The sequence below is a fragment of the Piliocolobus tephrosceles genome, chromosome 6 (assembly GCF_002776525.5).
Source record: "Piliocolobus tephrosceles isolate RC106 chromosome 6, ASM277652v3, whole genome shotgun sequence".
In the NCBI taxonomy this organism is placed as follows: domain Eukaryota; kingdom Metazoa; phylum Chordata; class Mammalia; order Primates; family Cercopithecidae; genus Piliocolobus; species Piliocolobus tephrosceles.
The window spans coordinates 33,888,650-33,915,121 of record NC_045439.1 but is presented as its reverse complement, the minus strand read 5'-3'; the positions used below and the strand labels follow the sequence as shown (position 1 = coordinate 33,915,121).

Here is a 26,472-nt window from a genome sequence, read left to right as displayed (position 1 = left end):
TCACTCTTCATAACTCTATGGTTACATTATCTATTTATGTTATAGTTAGGTTTATTTGTTACAGTTTTTATTCCATTTTAGTTTTTCCCTACATCTTGGTTGATTTTAAGTATTTATCTATTTGGGAGGTATGTGAAACCTTACGATGGTTGTAAGAGTCAAAGCTACACAAGAAAGTATTCTCTAAGAAGTGTTGTTCCTCCCTTATCCCTACTACCCCATTTTCATATTCCCATTTTTCTCTACCCCATTCTTCTAGACCCGTGTAGATAACCAATCTCATTAGCATCCTGTTTATTCTTCCTATATTTGTTTTACACAAGTGAGCAAATGCATGTAGGTTTTCTTATGTGTCTTTTTTCTTACAGTAAGGTCAGCATACTATAGATATTCTATTTTACTTTGCTTTTTTACTTAACAATATATCCTGGAAATCACTCCGAATCAATTCATAGACATCTGCCTTATTCTATTTTACAGCTACATAGTACTCCACTGTATGGCTGTGCCATTGTTTATTCAACAACTACTCTTCTATATATGGATATTTAGGTTGTTTCCAATATTCTGTAATAATGAACAATGCTACCACAAATAACTTTATACATATGTATTTCCATCATGTTGGGGGTATATCTTCAAGGTAGATTCCTATAGGTGAGAATGCTTAGTCAAAAGTTAAGTGCATATTAGCTCTGTTAGGTATTGTCAAATTTCCTTCCACAGGGTTATACTAATTTGTATTCCCACCAACAATGTATGAAGGCACCATTTTTCCCATAGCTTCATCAACAGAATATATTGTCATACTTTTCAACTTTTGCCCATCTGATAGGTAAGAAATGATATCTCAGCCTTGAGTTTCTTTGTGAGTGCATTTGAACTTTTTGCATCTTTAAGGGTCATTTTTATATCTTTTGTGGATTGTCTTTCATGCATTTTTCTCATTTCCTATCAGGTTTCTGGTCCTTTGTCCTCAATTTTTAACACTTCTTTTTATATAGGGAATTAGCCCTTAAACTGTGGTACGTGCTGCCAAAATTGCCTCCCAGTTTGTCAGTTGTCTTTTGACTTTATCATGTTTTCAACTATGCAAAATTTTTATGTAGTCAAATGTACCAACATTTTATTTAATTGCTTCTGGATTTTGAGTCACAGTCTGAAAACCTTTTCCTGTATTTAGATTAAAGAGGAATTTACTTGTGCTTTCTTCTAGTACTAGCATGGTTTTACTTTGTACATTTAGATCCCCAATGTATCTGGTGATTGTTTTTATGTATGGCATAAGATATAAATCTAATTTTGTGCTTTCTCAAATGGCTACCCCGTTGTTCCAGCACCATTCATTTAAAAGTCTGTCTCTGACCCAGTAATTTTAGATGCGACCTTTACCCTATACTGTATCTCCATACATAGTTGGATCTATTTATGGGCTTTCTATTCTATCCCAACTGGTCTATTTGTCTTTTCATGCATCAGTACCACACTGTTTTATCTATAGCAGCTTTACAGTATGTTTTAATATCTGGTAGGGCTAGTTTCCGTCACAGTTTGTTTATCAGTATTTTCTTGGCTATTTTTGCATGTTTGTTTCTTCATATGAACTTAAGTATCGATTTGTCAGTATATCCTATAAAAAAGTATAAATCCTATAAAAAAGTTCATTGATATTTTTATTGGATTTCAAATGAATTTATAAATTAACTCAGGAAAACTGACATCTTTATAATGTCAAGTCATTCTACCCAAGATCATAAGATGCCCTTCCATTTGTTCTTTGTGTCTTTTCAAAAGTGTTTAAAAGTTTTCTTTATATAGGTTTTGCACATCTGTTGTTAAATATATCCCTTAATATTTCTTCTTTGCTGCCATTAGAAATGGAATTATGTTCTCTAACTGGTTATTGTTTGTATGTGAGAAGGCTATTAATTATTGTGTGTTAGTTTTATAATCTGTTACCTTTTATGTTTGAGTTAGCTTATCATTGATTCTCTAAGGTTTTCCAGATATACTATCATGTAATATAAAAATAGAGTTTTATTACTTTGTTATCCATTCCTACATCTCTAATTAAATTCTCCTGTCCAATTGCATTAGCTAATGTCTCCAGAATAGTATCGAATCCTAGTTATAGAGATAGTGAGTACCCTCCCCTGGTTCCTAATCTTAGTGGAATTGTGCCTAGTGTTTTCCTCATTAAATAAGATACTGGCTTTGGTTCTAAGGTACAAATACTTTATCCTCTTAAGAAGATAACCCACAATTACTATTTTTTAATTTTTTTAATCATAGATAGATATTTTAACCACACTGTTTTTTAAAAACTGACAAAGGGAAAGAACCAAGCATTTTTCCTGCCATTTCTATATGATCTACACCTGAAGGTAACCAAATAAAAGACTAGGCAAGTTTCTCTTCCTGGAATTACTCCAACCATTAACCAAAAAAGAAATTATCCAATAAGAATATCACTATTTTACAACCCTTAACAGAATAGTTAATCTAGTCAAAGGTCATCAATAGATGCTACCTTTACAAAAAGAGAAACATCAGGCATTAGATACCTCCTGATGAAAGTATACACCACCATCTCTGAAGTAGTCTTGCCAAAAGAGAGAGACAGATAGATGGAGACACAGTTGATGAGAGGACAGAGAGAGAGATAAAGACAGACACAGAAAGAGAGGCAGAAAGGCAACCTGAATCAAGCCTCTAACCCTAACTAACAATTGACAAGAAATTCAAGAGACAGAGGAAAATGTCAAACAGCACAGGGATACACTCAGTCAAATACAGTCATGAGAACTTGAACAAATGATCTGATTTCTTCAACAAAGAATTTAAGGGAGGAATAAAGAGAATAAGATGGAGGGAAAAGTCTATGTGTTATTTAAAGAAGCTATATATGTGTTTATATATATATACACACACATATATAGGTATATATGTTTATATATATATACCTACAAATATTTAAATAAACTTCAAAGACATATCAACTAATTGCAATGTATGGGCTTTGTTTGAATCCCAATTCAAATAAGCAGGCTGTAATAGAAACATGAGACGATTGAGGAAATAGAACTGTTGACTGGATGTTTGATTATGCTAAGGAATTATTATGTTTTAACTATGTTAATATTTTGGTTATTTAGGTATAAAAGTAAGTCCTTACCCTTTTGAGATACATATGAAATAGTTACAGGTAAAACGATATTATGACCGAGACTATGGAGAGGAAGGTCATGGTATTTATGAAACAAGGTTGGACGTGTACTGATCTTTGTCAAAGCTGGTGATGGCGTACATCAATTCCATTAATCTCTCTGCTTTTGTATATGTTTGAAATTGCCCATAATAAAAAGTGTTCTTGAAAATTTTGCACTTATCATATTTAACATTTAGACTAAATGAGATCATATACTGTGGAATGTGGTGGAAACAGTCAAATACATCCCTGCCATAAGCAGTGTTCCCCACTGTCAGTCTCTGAGCCCTCAATTGCTAATGGCCAGGTTGCTCCCAAGTGCCAGGGTAACAGGCCCCAGGACAAGAGTCCTTCCTTCCTCTTCACCCCTCAAAGGACGCCAGCTCTGTGGATTTCTCCCTCCCACAGGGAAAGCCCCAAACTCACATCATTCTCTGAGGTCCCACAGAGGATACAGGATTTGCACTCTATGCACTGCCACTTGTAGGTCTTGACAGCCTCAGTCATGTTCAGGGTGAACTGCAGGCAGGTTGGGTGACCTGGAGGAAGCCAGAAACAGCAGCGTTAGGGCCAAAGTCTGAACTGCCACCCCTCAACACCACTAACTGGAAACACATCGATGCCCAGTGTGCAGGCAGGGCAGGGTAGCATGGCGTAGGGAAAAAAATGGGGGCCCAGACAGGGCCCTACCCACATTCTTCACCACCCCATTATTCAGATCAAGGGCAAAACAGAGATAAAAGCATATCCAATTCTGCTTGCACTAAGACCACGTTCCCCAGTAGGTGTAACCAGTTGATGAGGACAGAAAACAGTGATCAGAGAGAACGAGAGAGGAAACTCCAGAGCACACAGCCTGAGGTAGCACTATGAGGGACACCAGCGGGACCCTCCAAGCCCCAGCGTCAGCTATGGCAGCACAACAGGTAAGAACTATTTGGAACTGGGCCTTCTGATCCAACCAGTTATGTACACTGCCTTGGGGTGCAAGGGAGGATATCAGAAGGATTGTATGAGGTTCCCAGGGTCAGTGCTCAGGGGTAGGATGAGGCATTGCACTGTTACCTAAAGTACCCATGCCATGTCCACACCCATGAGACTAGCAAAAGTCCACACCCTGAACAGTACCAGGGACTACAGAAGGAAGTGGCCTGGCAGGGATGGCAAAGAAATGCAGCATCAGAGCAAATGGCCAGGTCTATCCTAAAAGGACTGGTCGCCGGTTCTAACTCTTTTCTCCATCCCAAGTTTCATGGGAGCCAACCCAATCGCAAGACGAAAGGAGGGACAGTAAGCTGTGACCTTCAAGCACAGCCCCAGCGAGCCATGTCCAAGACTTGGCCTGCAGAACTGGACTCTGTCCTCAGACCTAGGTCCCCTAAAAGAGAGAGGCTTGCAGGGAGAGGATGGCCATGAACTGTAGAATGCAAAGACCCTTGGCCTTCTATCTGGCATGGAAGGAAAACTTGGATGACATTCCCAGGTCTCCCAGATCTGTGAACCAGATCAGAATCTGCCCAGAGCACCCAGGGCAAAGCCCATTACTGACTCTGTCACAAAAAAAAAAAAAAAAAATTGACGCTTTGCCCATTGCCAAGCATTCATCGTTCTCCAGAGCTTCCAATTCCGCCAAACCCATTATATGGTGCCTTGTGTTGCCTCTTTCATTTGAAGGATTATATGCTTTAAAGAAGGATGCTAGAGACAGGTGACACCAATCATGGTTAGCGCCGCCAACCTAGTGTCTTCCACAGACAGGATCCCTCATGGCACCACCACCCCTTGGCAAAGCCACGTCTTAGCAGAAGCCCCCATTTCCTCCCTTTCAAATCTTCAGAGAACTGTTCACATCATGGCCATTTGGATGAAATACTGTCTATTCGGCCAGCATAAGAATCCTTCACATTTTGAGCTCCACAAATAGAAACCACTCTGAGTTATCTCGGAGAGTATGAGGGGTGCGGACATGACTTGTTGGTAGTAGGGAGGGGACACTCAGTGAATATAGGCAGAAGCAGCAAGGAGAGGCCTGATCTAAAAGCTTTTCAAGGACTTATCAGGTACCATCCAACTTAGAGAGTCCCACAGCTCTGAACTAATAACCCTATCAAGATGATACCATGACAGTGGCCCCAAAGAGAAAGAAGCCTTACATTAAAAGCCTGGGTGAAGAGCCAGCTGATATTCTTGAAAGCATCTCAAAGATTTGTCTAAGAGGAACACTAGCCAGGGTTACTTCCTATTCCAATCTCTCAGAGAGAACACTGGGATGGGTACAGGGCCGGAAATATCTGTTTGGGACTCCATGTGGTATGACCACAGATGCCCAGTTTCTCTGACAGGGCACCATTGAGAGCATGAACATGAGGTCATGGAGCTGATGCTCATATAGACAAGTTGACTTTGCCCAGTTCTGTGCCACGCCCCAGCCACACCCAGCCAGCTTAGGATAACTATTCATTAACTTACCAAGTACTTATTGAGCACCTACAAGGCCAGCCATTGCACTAGACAGAAAAGACACAGTGGGGATGAGCAAGACATCTCGAGCCCTTCCAGCCTAGCCAAAGAGGCCTCAGATGAATCAGCTACACACGTAACTATCAACTACAATTGTATAATTAATGTCGTGAAGGAAAATCATAATTGGCCGTAAAAACAAACAATAGAGAAACCTAACCTAGACTGAGATGTCAAGGAAACCTTCCCTGAGAAAGATCTTTAAGCTGATAGGTGTCAGATGAGACGTTAGCTAGGTGGGAAGAGGATGATTCCGAGTAAGGGGAACAGCATGGGTAGAGGCTTTGAGCAGCGAAGCAGCTTAGCAAATTACAAGGAAGAGAAAGGCCAGTGAGCAGACGCTGAGTGAGCAAAAGGAAAGGGGTAAGAGGTGGCTGCAGAGGTAGGTGGAGGCAGATTACAGGCATTTGCAGCCCTTATTTAAGAATCTGGGGCTTTTGGCCAGGCACGGTGGCTCAAGCCTGTAATCCCAGCACTTTGGGAGGCTGAGACGGGCGGATCACGAGGTCAGGAGATCGAGACCAGCCTGGCTAACATGGTGAAACCCCGTCTCTACTAAAAAAATACAAAAAACTAGCCGGGCGAGGTGGCGGGTGCCTGTAGTCCCAGCTACTCGGGAGGCTGAGGCAGGAGAATCACTTGAACCCGGGAGGCGGAGCTTGCAGTGAGCTGAGATCCGGCCACTGCACTCCAGCCTGGGCCACAGAGCGAGACTCCGTCTCAAAAAAAAAAAAAAAAAAGAATCTGGGGCTTTAAGTCATTAAAGGCTGTTAAGCAAGGCGTGAGTGGATCACATTTTGTTTTTAAAGGAGCATTCTTTAGTGTAAGGGCTATTGGGATGAAGTGGTTCTGTATCTTGATTGTGGTGATGGTTACATATGTGATAAGATTGCATAGAACTATACATACACATGTGTATGTGTGCATGTAAAACCAATCACATCTGAATAAAGTCTATGATTACATTAATATCAATTGCCTGGTTTTGATATTGTGCTATAATTACATAAGATGTTGCCCTTGGAGAAAACTGAATGAAGAGCTCAAGGACTATTCTGTAATATATTTTGTAACTTCCTATGAAGCTATAATTATGTTAAAATAAATAGTTGAAAATAAGGAAAACAAATAAAAATTTAAATCATCAAAAATAAAGGAAGGTGGAAGGCAGGGAAAAAAAGGAGAGAGAGGAAGGAGGGAAGGAAGGAAGAGAAGGAAGGAAGGAAGGAGGGAGGGAGGGAGGGAAGGAAAAGGAAGGGAAGGGAAGGGAAAGGAAAGGAAGGGGAGGGGAAGGGAATGGATGGAAGGGACGAAAGGGACAGAAGGGACAGAAGGGAAGGAAAGGAAGGAAGGGAAGGAGGGAAGGAGGGAAGGAGGGAAGGAGGGAAGGTGGGAAGGAGGGAAGGTGGGAAGGAGGGAGGGAGGGGAAGGGGAGGGAGGGGAAGGGGAGGGAGGGGAAGGGGAGGGGAAGGAGGGAGGGAGGGGAAGGGGAGGGAGGGGAAGGGGATGGGAAGGAGAGAGGAAGGGGAAGGGAGAAGGAATGGTAAAGGGAAGGGGGAAGGGGAGGGGAAGGGAGAGGAAGGGAGAGGAAGGGAGGAAGGAAGGATGAAGGTGCTCTCTAAGGAAAGAATTTTTGAGGGGTGGGAGGGTACAGGAATGTAAGAATTGTTGCCAGGAAACTACTTAGGAGGCTAATGCAGCTACCAGGAGAGATATAAGAATGATTCAACTAAGGTGGAAATTTGAGAAATGTTAAAGAAATACTTGACAGGACTTGACTATTGTTTGAATGTTGGGAATATGGGAAAGTGATGAGAAATATTCCCAAGTTTCTGACCCAAGAAACTAGGTAGATTGTAGAATACAGTGAAACTTAGATGAGGAAGACTGTAGAAGGATTGCAGGGACCACATAGAGGAAGAAGATTCCTTCTGTGTCGAGCATGCTAAAACTGAGACTATGAGACTTCTGATGGAAATGTTGAGTGGATAGTTGAATGTATAGTTTGAAATTCAGAAGTTTTTGCTAAATAGGTGATAAGTGAAACCATTAGAATTAATGAAATTATCTAGGGAAAAGGGAATGAGGAATTATCTAGGGGAAGAAACGAAGAGGAGAGAAGAAAGGAGAATAGAGAAAAGGGTCTACGACTGAGCTTGGAGGAGCTCAAGTCCTCCAAGATCAAAAGAAGGAACCAGCAAAGGAAAGAGAGAAGCATGGCAAGAGGTAAGAAGCAAATTGGGTGAGTATGGGGTCACAGTAACCAAAAGAAGAGGTTTCAAGAAGGAGAAGGCGGTCCACTGTGTTTACTGCCACAGGTTCTCTGGTTTGTCGTTGCTCAATAAAGACCCCGAGTGAGGAAATGGTGACAGATGAGGGCAAAAGCTACCCTACTAACAATAACACCCTTCAGTCATGCCATCTCCCCGGGGAAGGAAAGTCAGCACATTCCAGAGCATGACAGAACTCAGCAGCCAACTGTGCATCTGAGCTGTCTCTGTGAGGAGGGGCCGGAGGTGGTGTGTGCTGCATGCATTTAGCGACATTCCACCAATATTTATCGAGAGCCAGCTCTGTGTCTAAGGTCTCTAAGACTCCTGTGCTGAGCTATGAAGACATTTTCTGGGATAGCTTTGGACAATGGATGGTAGCAAGCGGGTTTGGGAAATGCCTGCTGGAAGTTTCTGAAACACTCTCATGGCTTTCTCTGTGTTCCCATCTTGAGAAAGTCATCAGCCTCCTGAAGATCTTCAAACCCGAAGGATGGGAGCTAAGCTCACACAGCCTCAAGCCCCCAATAAAAGGCAGGACTGAGACGGGCCTCAGCGGTGGCTGCAGAACTCCTTCCCCTCCACACTCAGGACATCACTCAAGCGCAAGAGGAAAGTAGGGGAGGGAAACACTATTGTAATTTCTCAGCCAGAGAGGGTGAGACACAAAAAGTTAAGTCATCAGCAGATGCAAAAACTGTGCCCAGAACCAAATCCTCCTGTCTGGACCACAGTAACAGATTTGCTCCTGTGCCTTTCTCCAAAAACTGCAGAAATCATTTGCCAGATAAAACTGCAAGAACGAGACTTCTTACCTGCTACAAAAATTACTTCAACAATACACACTGTTAGACAAAAGGAAGTGTCTAAGGAAAGTAATAACAGCTCGTTTCTAAGGTTCACTGATAGAACTCCATACTTTTGCCCAGAACTAATTCCTAAACACCTTGAAAGTAAGAGAATAACAAATACAGTCTTTCCAATTCAAAGGTGAAAGAAAAAAAGCAGCACATGGCTATAAGGTAATTTATAATACTTACGGTCACTCGATACTTGAGGATTCCTATCTTAATCTCTTACGTAAAGTTAACCCTCATTCTCTAGGGTATTAGGCTGGTGCAAAAGTAATTGCAGTTATTTTTAATGGAAACAACAGCAATCACTTTTAATACTTGCTTGGAAATCTAGATTTTTCATATCCCCAGTTTTCTTTAAAGCAAGAAATACCCGTATTGCTGTTTAAATAGCCCAGTGTAGTGGAGGGAAGACAACCCTTCCCAGGCCCCCCCTGGGTGCCATGATTCAACAGAGCATTTATAAGATTCCAATTACCAAAATGAATTTAGAAAGTGGTGCAGTGTGCGTGATTCAGCCCAGCCGGATCATTAAAAACCAAGTCCTTCCCGGGTGTTCCTCTAAATTTATTCTATCAGGAGCATTCAGTAAATCTCCTGCTAGCTTGTTTAGTTGGGTCAGTGGTGAATTTGGTGTGAAGAGCCATTCCTGATTCAGCCCTAACCCTTCCAGAACTGAGCTCAATTCTCCCTAGAGGTTGACACTGGGTAAGTCACCCATGGCCACTATGTATGGGAGATCTAACTGCTGGAGTGGGCTTTTGGGAGATCAGCATTTGGCTTCAGGGTGCTATTTCAGCAGATGGAGGCAAAGGGAAACCAATGGGGTATGGGAAACTTCTCAGACAGATGATAACCCATGAGGCTGGGAGTACCCAGTGTTTCTGACACTACAGCCTACTGAGCTCAGTAAAAAAGGAAAGGCAGGCATCTGAAAGCAGTGACAGCAGCCTTGGCACTGGAAGGACACATCTCATGTCTTTATAGAAACATGTGCACAGATGCTGAAAATGTTCAAGGGACAGCAAATGGGATTTTGTGGTATTTGAGTGAGAAGGCACACAGATAAATATCCAGGCAAAACCAGTGTTGGTTTCATATTCACAGCTGCCAATTTCTATGCATGTTAATACACAACTGCCCCAACACAAGGGTATTTCCAGCCTTTTAGGGGAGAAAATATCTAAATATACCCTGTGGATTAAGCTCACATTATGACTGCAACTTAAAAGCTAACCTGAGTCACCTACTAGACAACCTCCTCTACAGATATTCAGTACATTGAGAGAAACACAGTCCATTTTCAACAAACCCTGGGCAAAAGAAGTACACAAACTGCTATGACATGTGTCTCTTACATTATGATCCTTATTAAAAGAGTTTTTATTGTATTATCGCTGGTATTTAATTTGGACTAGGCTAAGCCACATTGCTGATTGAATTAGGGCTCCAGGAAAAAAAAATTATCTTCCTAGGTATGCGTTGAAAACATAAATAAAATAAATACAAATAACTTTGGAATCAGCATGGTCTATTATTTATTCAATGTGAAATTATAAACATCTAATTATACTTTATTACCTTATTTATCAATGTTGATCTCTTAAAAGCTAATTTCTCAGGCAAAGAGAACTTAAATATCCATAGTTCTCAGGCAAGTAAATGCAAAACTCAAATTGTGCTCCTTGTTCTGATGCTTGGTTTATAGAAATTGTATTATATAAAATACATAGAATCAATTCCAACCCAAAATAGCACCAAAAACAAGTCTCCATGGGCATTCATTAGAAAATAATTTGGCTCAAATTTCGAATATTTCTCTATATTCTCATACACATACAAAATTCCTGGTATTTACAAATTACAAATGTATATATGAAGTTTAGCTAAAGCATTCATGCAAAGTATAGTCATATCTGAATCATCATGCTACAGGGTAATTTGAGAAGAAAAATTATTACTAGTTCTCTTTGGAAAGCCATCTCATTCAATCAGATCCATTCATTTTCATTCTCTCTCTCCTCTCTTCTCTCTTTCCTTTCTCTCTTCTGTCTCTCTCTCTGCCCCATTCCCTCCCCTTCTCTTCATGCTCCTCCACTTTGAGACTCAGCTTGGCAGGTGGAGGGAAGGAGGCTCAGTCATTTATTGAATCTGTAAAGGGGAAAGGGATGGACCAATTCTGAACAATCAAGAGTTCAACTTCTTTATGTATATACTATGGCAAGTAGGATAACTGGGCACTGCTGCTTCACAAAATTATTTCTCAAGCCCTGCTTTGTAAACCTTCTGCAAAGGTCTGAAGGTTCATCTCCATCTGCCCCCAGATGTTACTTCTAACGCTGAAGACACCTGCAAATCGATGATCACAATGGCACTCCAGAGGCATGTGAATGGCTCCCTTTTTCTCTCACCATTTTTATTGCACTTCAGAGAGGACAAAGAAGAGAAAGAGAATGGAAAGGACAAATACCAAACAAACAAAAATGCATTAAATATAAATGATAGTGTGAGCTGTGGCTGCCCTTTCTTGGGCAAAACGCCTTCCTGTGCATCCAGTTCTACTCCTCTTAGAGGTTTGCTTATCCTCTCCTCCAGCTGCCAAGGTCTGTGCCACCCAGGAAACACATGGGATGCAAGCCCCAGGGACTATTGCACCAGTCATTCTTATAAATAACCATACAAAGCACATTCATGCAAGAGCATTACGGGCACTTTAATGGGCTAAACAGCCAAGGGCTCATGGTGCCATTCTCAAATGGTCCTAGAAATTCCCCAAGTTTTCGTGGTCAAGTGTGGTCCAAGGTAGAGTCCCCAGGAAGTAGATCTATACCTGTCTATAAGCCTGAGGGCATGCATCATGGTTGGTCTTCTTAAAGTGAAATAATGGGATAGGGAATCCTTGACCTGGATTTATACAACTTACTCAACTCGACGTGGGGTCAATGCACAGCACTAGGAATATGTTGAGAGTCATAGTAATGACCCCAGAGCCCCTAATTAGTCACTGCAGCTGAGGATAAAATATAATTTATTCATTTATTCATGCCTTTGACAGTATTTGTTGAATATATAAATATGGCAGGCACTCTTCTAGGTACTGGGGATATAGCAGTGAGAAAATTCACCCCTGCCCTCAAGTTACAACTGCCGCACTTTGAGATATATTACAGTACCTGAGTCCTTTGGACAAGTCACTTGACTTCTCTGGGCATTCGTTTTTCAATATATTAAGTTAAAGCATTGGAATCTGCTATCCATGTAGCTGTGGCTTTGTCTATGCCACCCACAAATGGTATTTTTAGAGATACTACTGATCCCCAATTGCCCATCTGCTTGGTAGGATAAACAAGCCTTCTAAAGTTTGCCAGCTAAAACTCAAAGTTAAAAAAGAAAAAAAAAACAAAGAAAGAAATTAAAATAGCCAGTAAGTCCTTCTAGAATTCATGTCAACTTTCCCATATTGACCAGCCCAGTCCAAGTCCAATGTCAACACAACAAAAGATGGCCAAGACAGAAAGCAAAAGAAATCCAGAAATCTAAAGGACTTTTCATCAACCATACCACCCACCCCCATGCAATAAATTGGGCCTATACAGATGAGCTGTCATAAACGGAAGGTAGACAGAGGCCTGGGGTAAGGTTCCATTGATGAGGAATATGAGATCTGGGTTGAGCTACGTTGAGCTGCCGTGTGACAGCAGCAGATATTGCCAGGCAGGAAGTGACTAAGAGAAGAGGGTCATCAGTATGAGCAAATCAGGATGACTTTCCTTTTAAATGCTTCTCTGGAATTGTAGATTGCAGGCAACCAGCTGCCCAAAGTGATTCTTGCCCCATAACAGTGTGTGAAGGCCAGGCTGAATCATTGTTCAGAGCCCGACATCGATTTTAGATGCAAAGCCCTGACGTTGGCTGTGCATTCCAGGCCTCTCTGGACCTCAGGAGCATCCAGCCATGGGCCCTGGCTAAAGGCTCTGTGTTTTCTTTAGGAAAATGAGCCTGAAAAAGAAACCATTGCTTAGATTGGAGACCCTGTAATCCCTGTACTTCCTACTGTCCTGAGTACATCCAGGAAAATTTCATTATGTCTGTAATTGATGGATAGCTGGTGGAAAACAGCAGTGATTAGTCAACACTTGATTCCCCATGATCCTCCAACTGCTGATCATCCATGAATTAGAAGAGGAATTAATGAGTGGTCTAAGTTCTTTAGTTGCCTGAGGACCTTTGAAGCAGTGTTCTCATTTTTTCTCCCTAAAAATATTCCACAGAGTTGTGTTAAATCAAAAGGAAAAAACATATTTTTCTGCTTTCCTATCCTTTTCTATGTGAGCCTGGGAAGCAATCATAGAAGTACCTAGAAGTAGAGGACTGACATTATACTCATGAGACTTAGACACTTTGTTTTACATTTCTAAATCATTTTAGTCTAATTTTGAGGGTTCTCGTGGACTTTGCAATCTACCCAATTGTGATCAGATTCTTGTAGAAAAATAATTCCACTTAATCTGGCCAAATTCACTGAGCACCAGTTCATTGCCAGGAACTGTACAAGCTGCTGAAGTTTCAAAGAGGAATGAGACATAACTCCTGCCTTGAGGAGCTCAGTTTGGTAGGTGTGCTAGGCAGTCTCTGGCATGGCCACCAATGAAAGACACCATACCCTTGTGTCATTCTCCTGCCTTGAGTGTGGGCTGCACTAAATGACTTGCCTAGAACTAGTAGAATATGGCAGAAGTGATGGAATGTCACTTATCATATTAGGTTATAAAAAGACTGCAACTTTCATCTTCTGCATCCTCTCTTATGTTTTCTCACTTACTTGCTCTAAGGGAAGCCAGCTGCTATATTGTGAGATGCACTACAGACAGGTCCATGTGGCAACATATGAAGGAAGACCTCAGTGCAGCAGCCCAAGAGGAACTGAATCCTGCCAGAACCCACATGTGTGGGCTTAGAATTGAATTCTCTCCCAAGTGAGCTTTCAGATGAGACCACAGCCCCAGCTGACAACCTAACTGCAACCTCATGGGAGGCCTTGGGCCAGAGGCACCCAGATAAACCACACATAGATTCTTGACCCACAGAAACCATGGGATAATAAGTGTTTGTTGTTTTAAGCTGTTGAGTTTTGGAGTAATTTGTTACACAGATAACTATTATAGAGAGAGAGAGAGACTCTTTTAAATGACTGTAATACAGTGTGATAAGAGCCATAATAGGAGAATGAATGAAGTTCTTACAGATGAGGAAGCAATAAGTAATAAATAAATAATGAGAGGCTCAGGGAAAGCCACTGAGAGGAGGTAGTTTTCAAGCTGGGCCTTAAAGGAAAAATAGGAGTTTTCTAAGTTAAAAAAAAAAAAGCATTACAGGGAAAGGGAACAGCAGGAAATGTAAGGTGCGTGGTCCACTCAGGCAAAGCAGAGTAGCTCAAGGAGGGCAGGGAAAAGAGGAATTGCAGGAGATGATGCTAGAAAGGTATGAGGAAAGATTATGAAGAGCCTCTTAAGTAGGCATAAGGATCAGAATTTAATTCTGTAAACAGTGGGGACTCCTCAGAGGTTTTTAAGCAAAAATCTGATGTGCTTGTACCCATACTTTAGAGAGATGAGTCTGGTGATAGGGCAGAAGTAAGATGTGTTGGAGATGCTTGGGGAAGGCGGACCAGTCGCTAAATCCATCTATTCAATGAATTTGTATTGAGTACTTGCAATGTACCAGGTGCTGTGATAGGTGCTGAGCAATGCAAAACAGACAAATTCTACCCTTCTCGAGCTTACACTGTAATGAGGGGCATTAGTCCAGGGCAGATCTAATAATTGTGGGGATGAAAGCAGGAAACATTTGAGAGGTAGAATTGGTCAACAGGACATGATACCTGCTGGAATATATGTGTGAGGAAGAGGGAGAAGTAAAAAATGGCACAAAGATTCCTAGGCTGGGCCACAGAGTAGATGATAAAACTGTTAGCAGAGATGCGACTTGCAGAGTATAACAATGGATTCAAACTGGGCACATTCCATTAATTGTGCAGATGAAGATGCCCAGGAATTAGTGTGAAAATGTATGTCTATGTTCAGGAGACAGGACCAGGCTAGAGATATAAATTTAGAAATCATCAGGTTTGGGTAGTAGATGAAGCCTTGGAAATTGGTGAGACATTCAGGAAGAGACCACAGAGCACAACGTAAAAAGGACCTAGTTAGGGGTAGAGGGAAGAGTAACCATTGGAATTGAAAGCATTAAAGAGTACCAAGAAGAGAGTCCTCTGGGAAAGCTGGAGACAATGTGGTCAGAAAGGGAGAAGGATCTAGAGAGAGGCACTTCATGACATCCAAGAAAGAGAAAGGGTGGCACCACCATCAAGCGACAGATGAAGATAAGAATCGAAGAGAACATGTTACCCTGGGTGAGCCATTGGTGATGAGAACTAACACAGTCGTTAGTAGTAGTGGGCCCTCACGCCTCTCCACATCACTGATGGCTTCAACAGTGCAGAAGGAAGAACTCACACACAGATGACCTCACAAAATGTTTCTTCTGCCGCAGGCTTTATCCAGCACCCTCAAGCTTGGAAGCACTGTGCACAATGATCTCAGGAATGTTGTCTTTATCTAACTCCATTCATTCATAGCAGGAATCATTTTCTGATGTAGATTCTGGGGCCAAAATTAGGCCCTGCCAGCCTCAGTTTCTGCGCTTCCCCTGGAGATGAATCAAATCCCACTGGAAGCCGTGCCTTTCTTGCTGACCTTAGATTGAATCTCTTCAGTCCTAGGTGACTGAGCTTTGCCCACAAGGCTAGGGCAGGTCCTGATGGAGGCTTCTCCCACAGCCCCGGAGTCTGGTCAAGTGGCAGTCATGAAAATTCTCCAGGAGGGAAGTTGGGGCCAAAGGTAGGAGGAGCAGCACTGGGAGCCAGATAGAATGGTGAGGTGAGGATAGAAATGGTGGCAGGCAGCAATGGTGGTTGTGGTGTTTTGTAAAAATGCCTACAAAGTCTTTGGTCCTCCTCTTTTCAAGAGGTGGAGGCTATTCCCCTCTTCTTGAATGTAGACTGGATTCAACAACTTGCTTTTAACAAACACAGTAAAGAGGAGGTTTTGGAGTTTTGGCAGATATGCAAAATGCAGTTTTGGAGACTAAGTTATAAAAGGCACTGTGATTTCTGTTTTGATTGTGTGCTCTGTCTCTATGTCTCTGTCTGTCTGTCTCCGATCACTCACTCCGGAGGAAGCCAGCTATTGTGTTGTGAGCTGCCTCATGGAAAGGCCCACATGGCAACGAGCTGAGGGAAGCCTCTGTTCAGTCAGCAAAGAACTGAGGCTGTCAGCAGAGCAGCTCATGAGGACCTGAGGCCTACTGGCAACATGAGAGTGAGCTTGGAAGTGACTCTTTCAGCCCTGGTGGAACCTTGAGATGCCTGCAGCCTTGGCCAACATCTGGACTGCAGCCTCATAGGACACCCTGTAACACACCACCCACCCAAGCCATTCCCAGGTTCCCAACCTTCAGAAGCTATGAGATAACAAATGTTTGCAGTTTTAAGCTGCCAAGTTGGGGGATAATTTGTTACACAGCAATAGCTAACTAATACAATGGCAAAGGAGGAACAGTAAGGGGTTTGGCTGAACACCAGACATTTGACAGAACTCCTGCTTAGGCAGTGTCTGCGTTGTACTCCCAGCCACGGTGAGGCCCAGCACTGGTCTGGACAATAAAGGAGAGCAGCAGGGTTTGGGATTTTAGATCATTTATCTCTTCCATGCTGTTTTTTTTTTTTTTTTTCGATGAGTCTCCTTTAAAAGAGATAATAGTAGGAACAAAGATAATTTCAGTGGCAATGTGAATGGGTGTGGCCCTTCAGCAATTACAGCAAGGTGAGTGCATCTGCCTTCGGTTTCCTGGGTCCAACTTGTTTCCACGGCATGGTCCGAGGAGACTCGCTGCACCAAAGAGCCTGCTGTCTTCCCCTTCAGGCCTTGCCCTCCATGCCCCCATCTCACCCTCACCCTGCTCTGCCTTCCTTCCACCTGCCTGAGCCTCTCTTACCTTCAACAAGCCTCCCCTTCAGGTTCCCCAGAACACAACCCCAGTGTTAGAAAGTCAGAGGCTTCCTAGAAATATGGCCAAACTGACACGAGCAGAGGAAGAACCTGCAACCAGTATTTTGACCTAAAGAAAGCTATGTTTGGATACTTTAATGATCCTTATAACATTGCCAAGGAAGCACCTTTCTAGTCACTGATTTTGTTTTGATTCCCCATGGGGATCCTGTGAGGTGGGCAGGCCAGATAGGAACATTCCTGATTTACAAATGAAGAAGTTGAGGCTCAGAATGGCTCAGGCAGCCAGCAAGTAGTGGAGCCAGGGCAAGTGGAACATCCATGTCTTCACATTCTAATCCTTTGGTCTCTCACTACACCATGTCCTAGGATGGCCAACCCAAAAGTGGCAACCCAATGGCATTTCAGCTCGTTGTTTAAGCTGCTAAATATAGCAACATTTTCTCCTTGCATGCATAAGAAGTTTGCCAAGGCACGATGAAATATGCCACTGACTCTCTCCATGCCTCAGTTTCCTCAGTTTGCACCACATAAGGGTGAACTAGCTGTCCCCTCAGGCCCCTTTGGGCCTCAACGCTCCATGCCTCTAGCGAAATCCCTCAAGAAGCCAGACTTGCTTATATGAGGCAGGGCACTGAGTCCTCACCATCTGGCGGTGACTAATCCTGGAAAACCCTGGGGAAGAATTGCTCAGGAGTGAGCCAGTCCAACCCACACAAAGGGGCCTGGAGGCTGCAGGAAGTAGGTCAGCAGCCTATGGTGGCATTACTGGGTTTCAGCTCCTGAGAATCTCAACAGAGGTGCTCGACTTCATTGGTCACAGCTCCTCAGCCCGTGGCTGGAGTGAGGAGGGGTCATGCCCCCCGCCACCTCACAGTCCCACTCAGACTTGCCATGCCAGCTATTCCCGCTTGGAGCCGGGTGTCCAGGTCCTCCCTAGGGCTCCCCCGAGTGACCGCCTATCACCAGCTTTCCCTGTGAAGCCTCAGAGAGGAGTACAAAAGACAGCTGGCATCCAAAGCCAATTTCACGCCACACCTCCATTACACTGTCAGTCAAGAAAGGACAGGAGTGTTCCCGACTCACCTTGTCTAGGAAAGGAACAAAAGAGCACACAGGAAGGATCCCCTTTTTGCCATCACCAGACTGTACTACAATCGAGACGCCCACAACCCCACCCCCACTGGAGACCCCAACGAAGGCTCACTGGCTCCTTTTAATCCTTTTCTCCCCTTTCATTCTCCACCTCCCGATTTCCCCAAGTCATGAATTCACTTTCCAAATTGCAGTGGCAGAAGAATGCAAAATGAGGATGATGATGGTGACAACCAGCTTTCCCTGAAGTCTCTCAACCAGGTTTCTTGAGTCCTGGAGGCACCTGATGTCCTTCAACACTCTCAAAAAGAAGAAAGAGCAATCGCGCGGAGCCAGCACTGCACACGGGAGAAACATCCTTGGAGCTCCATGGGAGTACATCAAAACCCGGCACCATCTGGCATCGTATTACCTCTGCATTTGCTTCCAAGCCCCAACATCCAGGCAGCACCAGGTCTGCACTCCTGTATCTGTGATCACTAAACCCAACTGATAGATCTGTTTCCATCGGCCAAATTTTCATCTAAGATTAATCCACTTTTCCTGACAATCAACCAAATATTTATCCAACAAATTCCTGAATGAGAATTGATCTCACTGCTTACTTAGAAAGCTAGAGGGGATAATTTTTACATGGGCTTTCTTTTTTTCCTCTGGAGAAATTAGAGAGTTGGAATAGTACAAAAGAAAGCAAATCAATGGCTATTTCCAGTTACCAGCATCTGTCTTCAGGTTTAATAGAAATGATGCCCTAAGACATATAGTCTATTTGGTCTATTCAGTACAAAAACACCCATCAATATTAAAGTAGTGCAGCAGGAGGGCCTTTCCTGGTACTTTGTAAGGGTAGACAAGAGCCTCACAAGTGTTCAAAGATTCATGAGGCCCTTCCGGATAAGCAGTGACAAACTCCATTCCATAATCAGAGAAACGAAAGCACCAACCATCTCTAAAATGGCTCTGGTTCACCTGAGCATTGGATGTGAGAGAATTAGGCATACATCACCAGAAATCTGACCTCCTTTCAGGGATAGCTAAATATGTGACACATATATCACTATTCTATCCCATACCCATGGCAGACATTACTAATCAATTCAACATTTTCTTCCAATCTGCATGGATAAGACCTTATGATCCTTTCACCACAGCACTCCAAGTGGCTGTCACCAGTCTAGAGTTTGCACACAAAAAGAAACCGACTTGCTATCCCTGAGTTAGGAGCTATTAAGCTGAATAGGTTAAAAGTTTCATGTGAGAATTAAAGACTCACATCTTAAGCAGGTCACTGGTCAAATATATAACTTCTGTTTTCCTTTCCATGAGGTAGAAACTCTATCTTTTCTGGTCCAGCTTGACCCAAACCAAATGGTGGCCATGTTTTGTGATTGGACTCACAGTATTGCTACAGTCACATACTTCTGTCTTCAAAGAGAATAGAGATGTTAAGAAGGGATTTTTTTTTTTGTTATTTTTTCAGAGATAGGGTCTCACTCTGTCACCCAGGCTAGACTAGAGTACAGTGGTGCAATCTGGGTTCACTGCATCCGCCACCTCCTTGGCTCAAGCAATCCTCCCTCCTCAGCGTCCATGCCCCACCATCTGCCTCCCCCAGTAGCTGGGACTACAGGCACATGCCACCTTGCCTGGCTAATTTTTAAATTTTATATAAAGATGGGGTCTCTCTATGCTGCCCAGGCTGGTAAGAAGGGATTTTTTTAATGATGGTGAATATTTTTTCTACTCCACCAGCTAGAAGGTGTCAACCCATTCCTCCTTAAGTAATTCCTCTGTCTTTCATTGCCTGCAGCATGAAGTAAGCTTCTTATCATTGCAAGCCTCTTTGCTGTCTGGCCACAGCCGCCTCTTTTAGATTCCTCTTCTTTTCCCACCATGGACTCCAACTCCACCACACCACAGAAAAGTATTTGCCACATCCCACCCCCCCAATCCCCCAGCCTACTCACCCCCATCCCCCACCACCTCCCACCCCCCCGACCCCTGCCAAAAAAAAAACCACTGTTCTTTTTGCACTTGCACTTTTGTACACAAAGGTCTCTCACTATCTCTCAACTCCCATTCATGACCAAACCTGTCAAACAGGTTGTCTACACTTTGGCTACACAAAAGTGGACCCACGGACCACTTGCATGAACATCCCCTGGGAGCTTGTTAGAAATACTCACCCCAGATCTGACCTAGGGACTGCAGTTTTAACAAGATCCCCGGGTGATTCGGATGCACAGAGTGTTTTGAGATACACTTCTCTAAATTCAGTCCCTTTCTGGGACACCCACTCAATCTTCACTCTCTCCACACTGACTTCCCTCCTCTCCTTTCCACCAAAAAAACTCTTATCAAAGGAGTGAATGTATCCATGCAGATATGAATAAAAGAATAATAAACTACTACTTCCACCTTTTGCCTGTCCTAGGAACTTCTATTCATCCTCCAACTCTTGTCCAAAATACCTCATTTCTGGGATGCCTTCTCTACCCTCTAATGCAGATAAGAAAACCCAAGTCCTGGGAGGATGGGAAACCTGCTTACAGCTCTGTAGCCACTAAGTGGAGTCCATCTTACTCCAAGCCCAGTGAGTGCCCTCAGCATCACCAGTGCACTGCCTTTATGAAGTGCATCCGAAAGGACGCCCACAACCTTAGGTAGAAGCCCTTTGGCCACTGTCAGGCGCAGGGCTCCAAGGCTGGAACCAGTAAAACAAGTCTGACTTTGCTGGTGGATGAGGCCCCGTGGAGGCTGCTCAGAAATCAGATTCCCTTGTTTAAATTCTTAGCCCCTAATGCCTACTGCTTACCCAGGCCTCTCAATCTCCCTGAAGAACTTTCTCCGCCCCCTTCCTTCAAACACACATCCTAGGCATCCACCTCTTTTGCCCTCCTTGCCTCGATGGGGAATTTTTCTTTTGGAGAACAAGGACCTCAGAGTGAAAATGTCCATCACTGGTCTTCTCATTTCTCCAAGCCACAGTCATGCCATTTTGGTGAACCAGCTGCTCTCGAACTTCAGAGTTCAGAAGAATTACCAGGAACGATGTTGTAAACATGCACATTCTCAGGCCCCCAAGCTTCTAATTCCCCTGCCCCGGAGTGGGTAGGAATCTGCCTGTTTAGCTAGTGCCCTGAGGGGGCTCAGATGCAGATGGCCCTGGACACACTTGGAGACCCTCTGCTACCAGCGTCTCCTGGGAGCTCTTGCACATCAACAAGCTGCTCTCTAATGCAGCGTGTGGAACCATGGCCAAGTCTTCCCACCACTCTCATCCTGAGTCAGCCTTGCTCAATGAGGGTTTGAAAGCCTCTCCTGCCCACCTCATCCTTCTTCTATTATGAGGATCAAGACCATGGGCTATGTAGTACTGCTTTGTTAGGCTGGAAAACTTTAAAAGAACAAAAGGCCAAGGTTTACCATTCTTCTTCTTTGTTTTGCCACCACTAAACCTCTATGCCCATTCCCAGAAATTCTGTATTTCTTTCACCCTCATAGCCCACTGTCGACATACCCATAAGTGTTTCAGACAGGCCTGTGATTGTTGCATGCAAAGGACATCAATCCATACTGGCCAGCGTCCAGGCACAAGCTGTCTTCCCGATAGCAATTCTGCTTGCCAGAGACCTGTGGGTCTCCTGCATAAACAGGAGGTCTTAGCTTCTCTCAGCAACTTCAGACAGGCACCAAACACTCTCTCCCCAGGATAAGACCTTTTAGAAGACAAAGCATTTAGACTATTTCCTTTGTAGGGTTAAAAACAAACACAAATGCCCATTCCAGTATAATCAGTAGGGCTGATTCAACTGGAGTAGTAGGAAGGATTTAGGATAGATTTAAGACACGGTTTCCATTGTTTCACTATGAAGACTTGAGTATCTTTGCAACCTAATTAGATTGCACTTGTTAAATGATGAATGGATTCAACAGCCCTAGAACAAGCATTACTTTTGACCATTTTCTAGTTTAGTGTCTATTCAACTATTTTAAGAGGAATATATCTGAGCCAAAAGTCACGAGGAGATGGCTAGCAGTAGCAAGATTGGTCCTACTTATTGAGGGCGGTGAGGCAGACACCATCAATTCTTTAATCTCTCCAGGAGCTCCAGTCCATGGACAGTACCACTTCTCACCATATCTCCTCTCACATCGTCACTGCTCATGCACCCATCTGAGATTCCACATCCAGCCTTGCATGTGTCTGCTTATCCCTCTACCCCTTTTTCCTACTTACTCAACTTCTGGTTAAGACCAACTCTTCACCTACTTTTGGCCTATACCAAGCACAGAAAAATACACCAGTGTGCTGAGCAGTCATGGTTCCAATGGTGACTACAGATCTTGGCATTGTCCCCATATTTCCCTAGTCAAATTATTCTCCCATCTCTCTCTATCCTGGCAAATCTCCCATATCTTACACCCCATCCTCACACTCTCCTTATTTAGCTGAAAAATACAGAAGCAATCAGAATAAAACTATTGTGCTGGGCACGGAGGCTCATGCCTGTAATCCCAGCATTTTGAGAGGTCGAGGCAGGCAGATCACTTGAGGTCAGGAGTTCAAGACCAGCTTGGCCAACATGGTGAAACCCTGTCTCCACTAAAAATACAAAATTCGCCAGGTGTGGTTGTGCATGCCTGTAATCCCAGCTACTCGGGAGGCTGATGTGAGAGGATTGCTTGAACCCGGGAGGCAGAGGTTGCAGTGAGCCAAGATCATGCCACTGCACACTCCAGCCTGGGTGACAGAGTGAGACTCTGTCTCAAAAAAACAAAAAAAAAAGAATAAAAAAAAGAATAAAACTATCGCATCTTCTCCATGCCACACCCACCCAGCTCCCTGCCTCTGTATCCCTACGCTTGTCTCCCTCCTATTACCAGGAGTGAACGGTCTCAGCTCCTAACCCAAAGCCAGTTTCCCACTTGTGCCAGGATCCCTACCTCTCACCCTGAGAATTTTGCTCCTGCTGTTATTCCCTCTTGCATTGTCAACGTCTCTCTGTCTCTAGCAGACCATTCAGCCAGCATACAAACAAGCCATAAAAGCTCCTGTCTTCCAAAGAGATCCTTCCTGATCAGGCGCTCTGTCGAGTGTCCAATTTCTCTGCTCCTTCTTCTTTTAGCACAACTGGAAAGGACCAGTTCTCTCCATGCCCCTCCTTTCCACACTCTCCCCTCTCCGCACACTCGCCTGACTCTCCTCCTATCTCACTGGCTGCCCCTTCTTGGTCTTCTTTGCTGATTCCTCCTCTTCTCCCTTTCTCCCAGTTCTTCCTTTTATGTGAACTCACTTCCCCTCACTGTCTTCTATATGCTTGTTATTCCCAATTTATATCTCCAGCAGGAACCTCTTTCTGAACTCCAGACTCATATATCTACTTGTCATGGTGGTTGGGAACCCAAAGAATAGAAAGTTAAAAAGACCTAAGTTGGAAAAGGATTTTGTGGGAAAATCCTTATCCCAAGGGGTGATGAGTACCCTGCCAGCCAGGAGGGGAGCCTTCAGCTGGGGGCCTGTGGAGTCTTCATGGAGGCAGGAGGTGGAACTCATAGCAAACAGAAAATTCGTTGCATGGCACCAGCTTTAGGAACTGCCAGGATGCACTTTGGATCATGAATAAGTAAAGAAAAGAGGTCATCACAGGTTCCAGAAAAGTGAGGACAGAGAGAAGCAACAAAGCGAGAAGAGGAAGGAAGGAGACAAAGAAGTGAGCTGGAAGGAATGGGTAAAAGAATAAGAACTCAGAAAAGAGATTTTGGTTCTTGCTTATTAGGGAACTTGACCAGAATTCTGGCCAAATTGTTTAAAAGATGCAGAAACTCAATTGTCTGATTCATCCCTGGGGGGCTATTAATTTATTAGTACTATTGCTTCAACTTTATGAGGCGCTTCCTATGTGCTAGGCACTTTGAACACACTTCCTTATTTACCTCTTAAAACAATCTGTAACTCAGGTATTATTGTCTCCATTTTATAGACAAAGAAGCTGAAGCTCAGAACAGCTAAGTAATTTACACAAGACAACCAAGCCAACTGCTGGCAGAGACAGGATGAAAACCTGTATCTTATTCCAACCAACACCCATGCAAGTAACCACCACACTGCTCGGCCACAGGAAACAAACCCTGGGAAAGACCCTTCCCCTGACACGGGAGGCCAAGGGGCTGATGAGCAGACTCCAGAGAGCACTGGGCTCTGACCATCTGGTGGCCTCCCCTGCCAGAGGGCTGGGGCAATAGACACCTGACCACCTGCTTTCCTCTCCACAACTCTCCCGCCCCATCCACGCTCCAGGCTGCCCTTGATGGAAACATGAGGACCCAGAGCATGGCCTGGGGATGAGGGGGGACTGCTCATCCCAGCTGTGGTAGCTAATCTAAGATCCGGGATTAAAGACACTCCCTGAATGACCTCAGGGCAAAACCAGGTCAAGGCCACTTCCAAACCCCGCCCCAACAGAGTTAAAGGCGAGGATCTGGAAAGGCTGGAAAGACAAAGAAGTTAATCAGCTCCCTGAAATCAAAGGGGAGAAACAGAAACTGGATGAAGGGATCAGCTGAAGAAGGGAGCCCCGCTAGGGAGAGAACACTCCACTCAGCTAGGAGTCCAGAGACTCGGGCCAGCACAGCCCTGGGGACCAGGAGATCTTGGCGACGGCTCTCTGCTTTCTGTTTCCTCCTCTGTCAGACAAGCTCTAGGGTCTTTTCTCTGCACCCGACAACTGAGGATAGGGCACCACCTGTGGCCAACACAGCCTCATCTGGAGTGGGTCAAGCTAATGCTACGATCAGTGGCTCTCTATAGGTGCACACCCCATAGGTGCCCTGGATCCACACAGATGCCCGTTCTAATTCTAACCATGCTGCCTCTCCATCTGCCTCTTCAAAGTAAAATGTGGATGGAGCTAGGGGATCAGAGGGAATCACAGGTATGGGTGAGCTAAGAGGACAAAGGAGACGTCTACCTCCAAGACAGGATCAGCGTGTGTGGGTGGGAGGTATACAAAATGCCATCTCTCCTTCACAGACACCCAGGAATAGTGCCTGAAACTTCCACAACTGATGTTGCTCCAGTGGCTTAAAAATCACCCTTCCAAAAATCCCCAGTTAAAATGCCAACAACTTTCTTAACGAGGATAGCACTATCGCAGGTTCCTCACTTGATATCAGGTCAGACACTGTCAGAACCAGAGTGAATCTTGGAGACTACCAAGGCCAACCCCTTCTTTAGACACAGAAGGAAACCAAGCCTCTAAGAGCTAAAGTGACTTGTTCAGGGTACAGGAAGACGTGGCGGCAGAGCTGGAACTGTAACCGGGTCTTCTAAGTCTTTCTGCAGCATGGCCCTGGCCCCTGAGGGAGGTGGCCCAGGATGGGGGCGGGCAGGGGGTCTGGAACCTTGGCATCGTGCTCCGGGGCTGCTCCTTCTTCCTGTTCAGCCACCACAGCAAACAAGAGCCCCTGGGGCCTCAGCCAGCGACTGATCCCTCCCTGACCCTGCCTTCCGGAAGGATGAATGCACATCAGAAGCCAGGGCCAAACTATTCCTGGGCACTGTCTGCGCTGCACCCAGCTCTCTTTTTCCCAGCCTCTTAGGAGGGAGAAGTTTCCAAAAGGGACAGCTCCAAAGGCTTTCACAGAAAGGGAGCCTCTCTAAGAAGTGCTCCTGTGTTTGGGCAATGAAGGTAAGGCAGGAAGACAGGGCGGATGGAAGAAGAAAGTAATTTTGTAAATGTCACATTCTCACCAAAATGGCATCTGGGAACTTTCAGGACCATCTGACTAACACCAGGTTGCATTCGTTATTTACAAAGATGGAGACAGAATTTCCTTTGAAGCAGTACAGCCAAATGATGTCTGTGGCCTTAAAAATGGCGTAACAAGAGGCAAAGAAATCTGGGGAGAGGAAGAGCGTCCTGCCTGGGGCTGAGGGTTTTTTTGCTCCCCTCCTTACAGTCTCGCAGCCAGCCACGTGGTAGGGTCCCACACAGCTGCCCAGCATGGGGCAGGCTGGCCAGAGCAGCTGGCCCTTTGCAACCACCCAGCTTGCCCTTGCTGGGAAGCTAAGGCTCGTTTGCACACTGACATAACCCCATGTCACTGACCAGCCAATGGCAACAGGACTCACTGCCAGGATGGCTTCTCCCTGTTACCACACATGTGCGTTTTCCTGATCCTGGGCAAGTTACTTAAACTTTCTCAACCTCAGTTCTCCAGCTATAAAATGGGAACACCCCCTACCGCACAGGGTTGTCACATAGGGGACAATGAGGCTAGAGAACCTGGGGTAACCTGGAATTGACACTCAGTGAGCCTGGTTCCCTTTCTCTCGGAATAAAAGCCAGCACCACCTGCTCCAAAGGTAAAGCCCACGGGGAAAGTCTTTCCCAGTGAGCCCTGAACAAGGCAGAGGGCCCTTCCCCACAAAGCTCCCCGGGCTTGGAGAGGGG

At 44.4% G+C, this 26,472-nt stretch overlaps 1 protein-coding gene across 1 annotated transcript in view; it reads right to left on the bottom strand.

Moving 5' to 3' along the window:
* Positions 1-26,472, bottom strand: part of DPF3 (double PHD fingers 3) — a 279,920-nt gene that overhangs the window by 10,794 nt on the left and 242,654 nt on the right. The window contains exon 9 of the mRNA XM_023183047.1: positions 3,635-3,747. Within this exon, the coding sequence (XP_023038815.1) occupies positions 3,635-3,747 (113 nt within the window). The remainder of the gene's footprint in view (positions 1-3,634; positions 3,748-26,472) is intronic.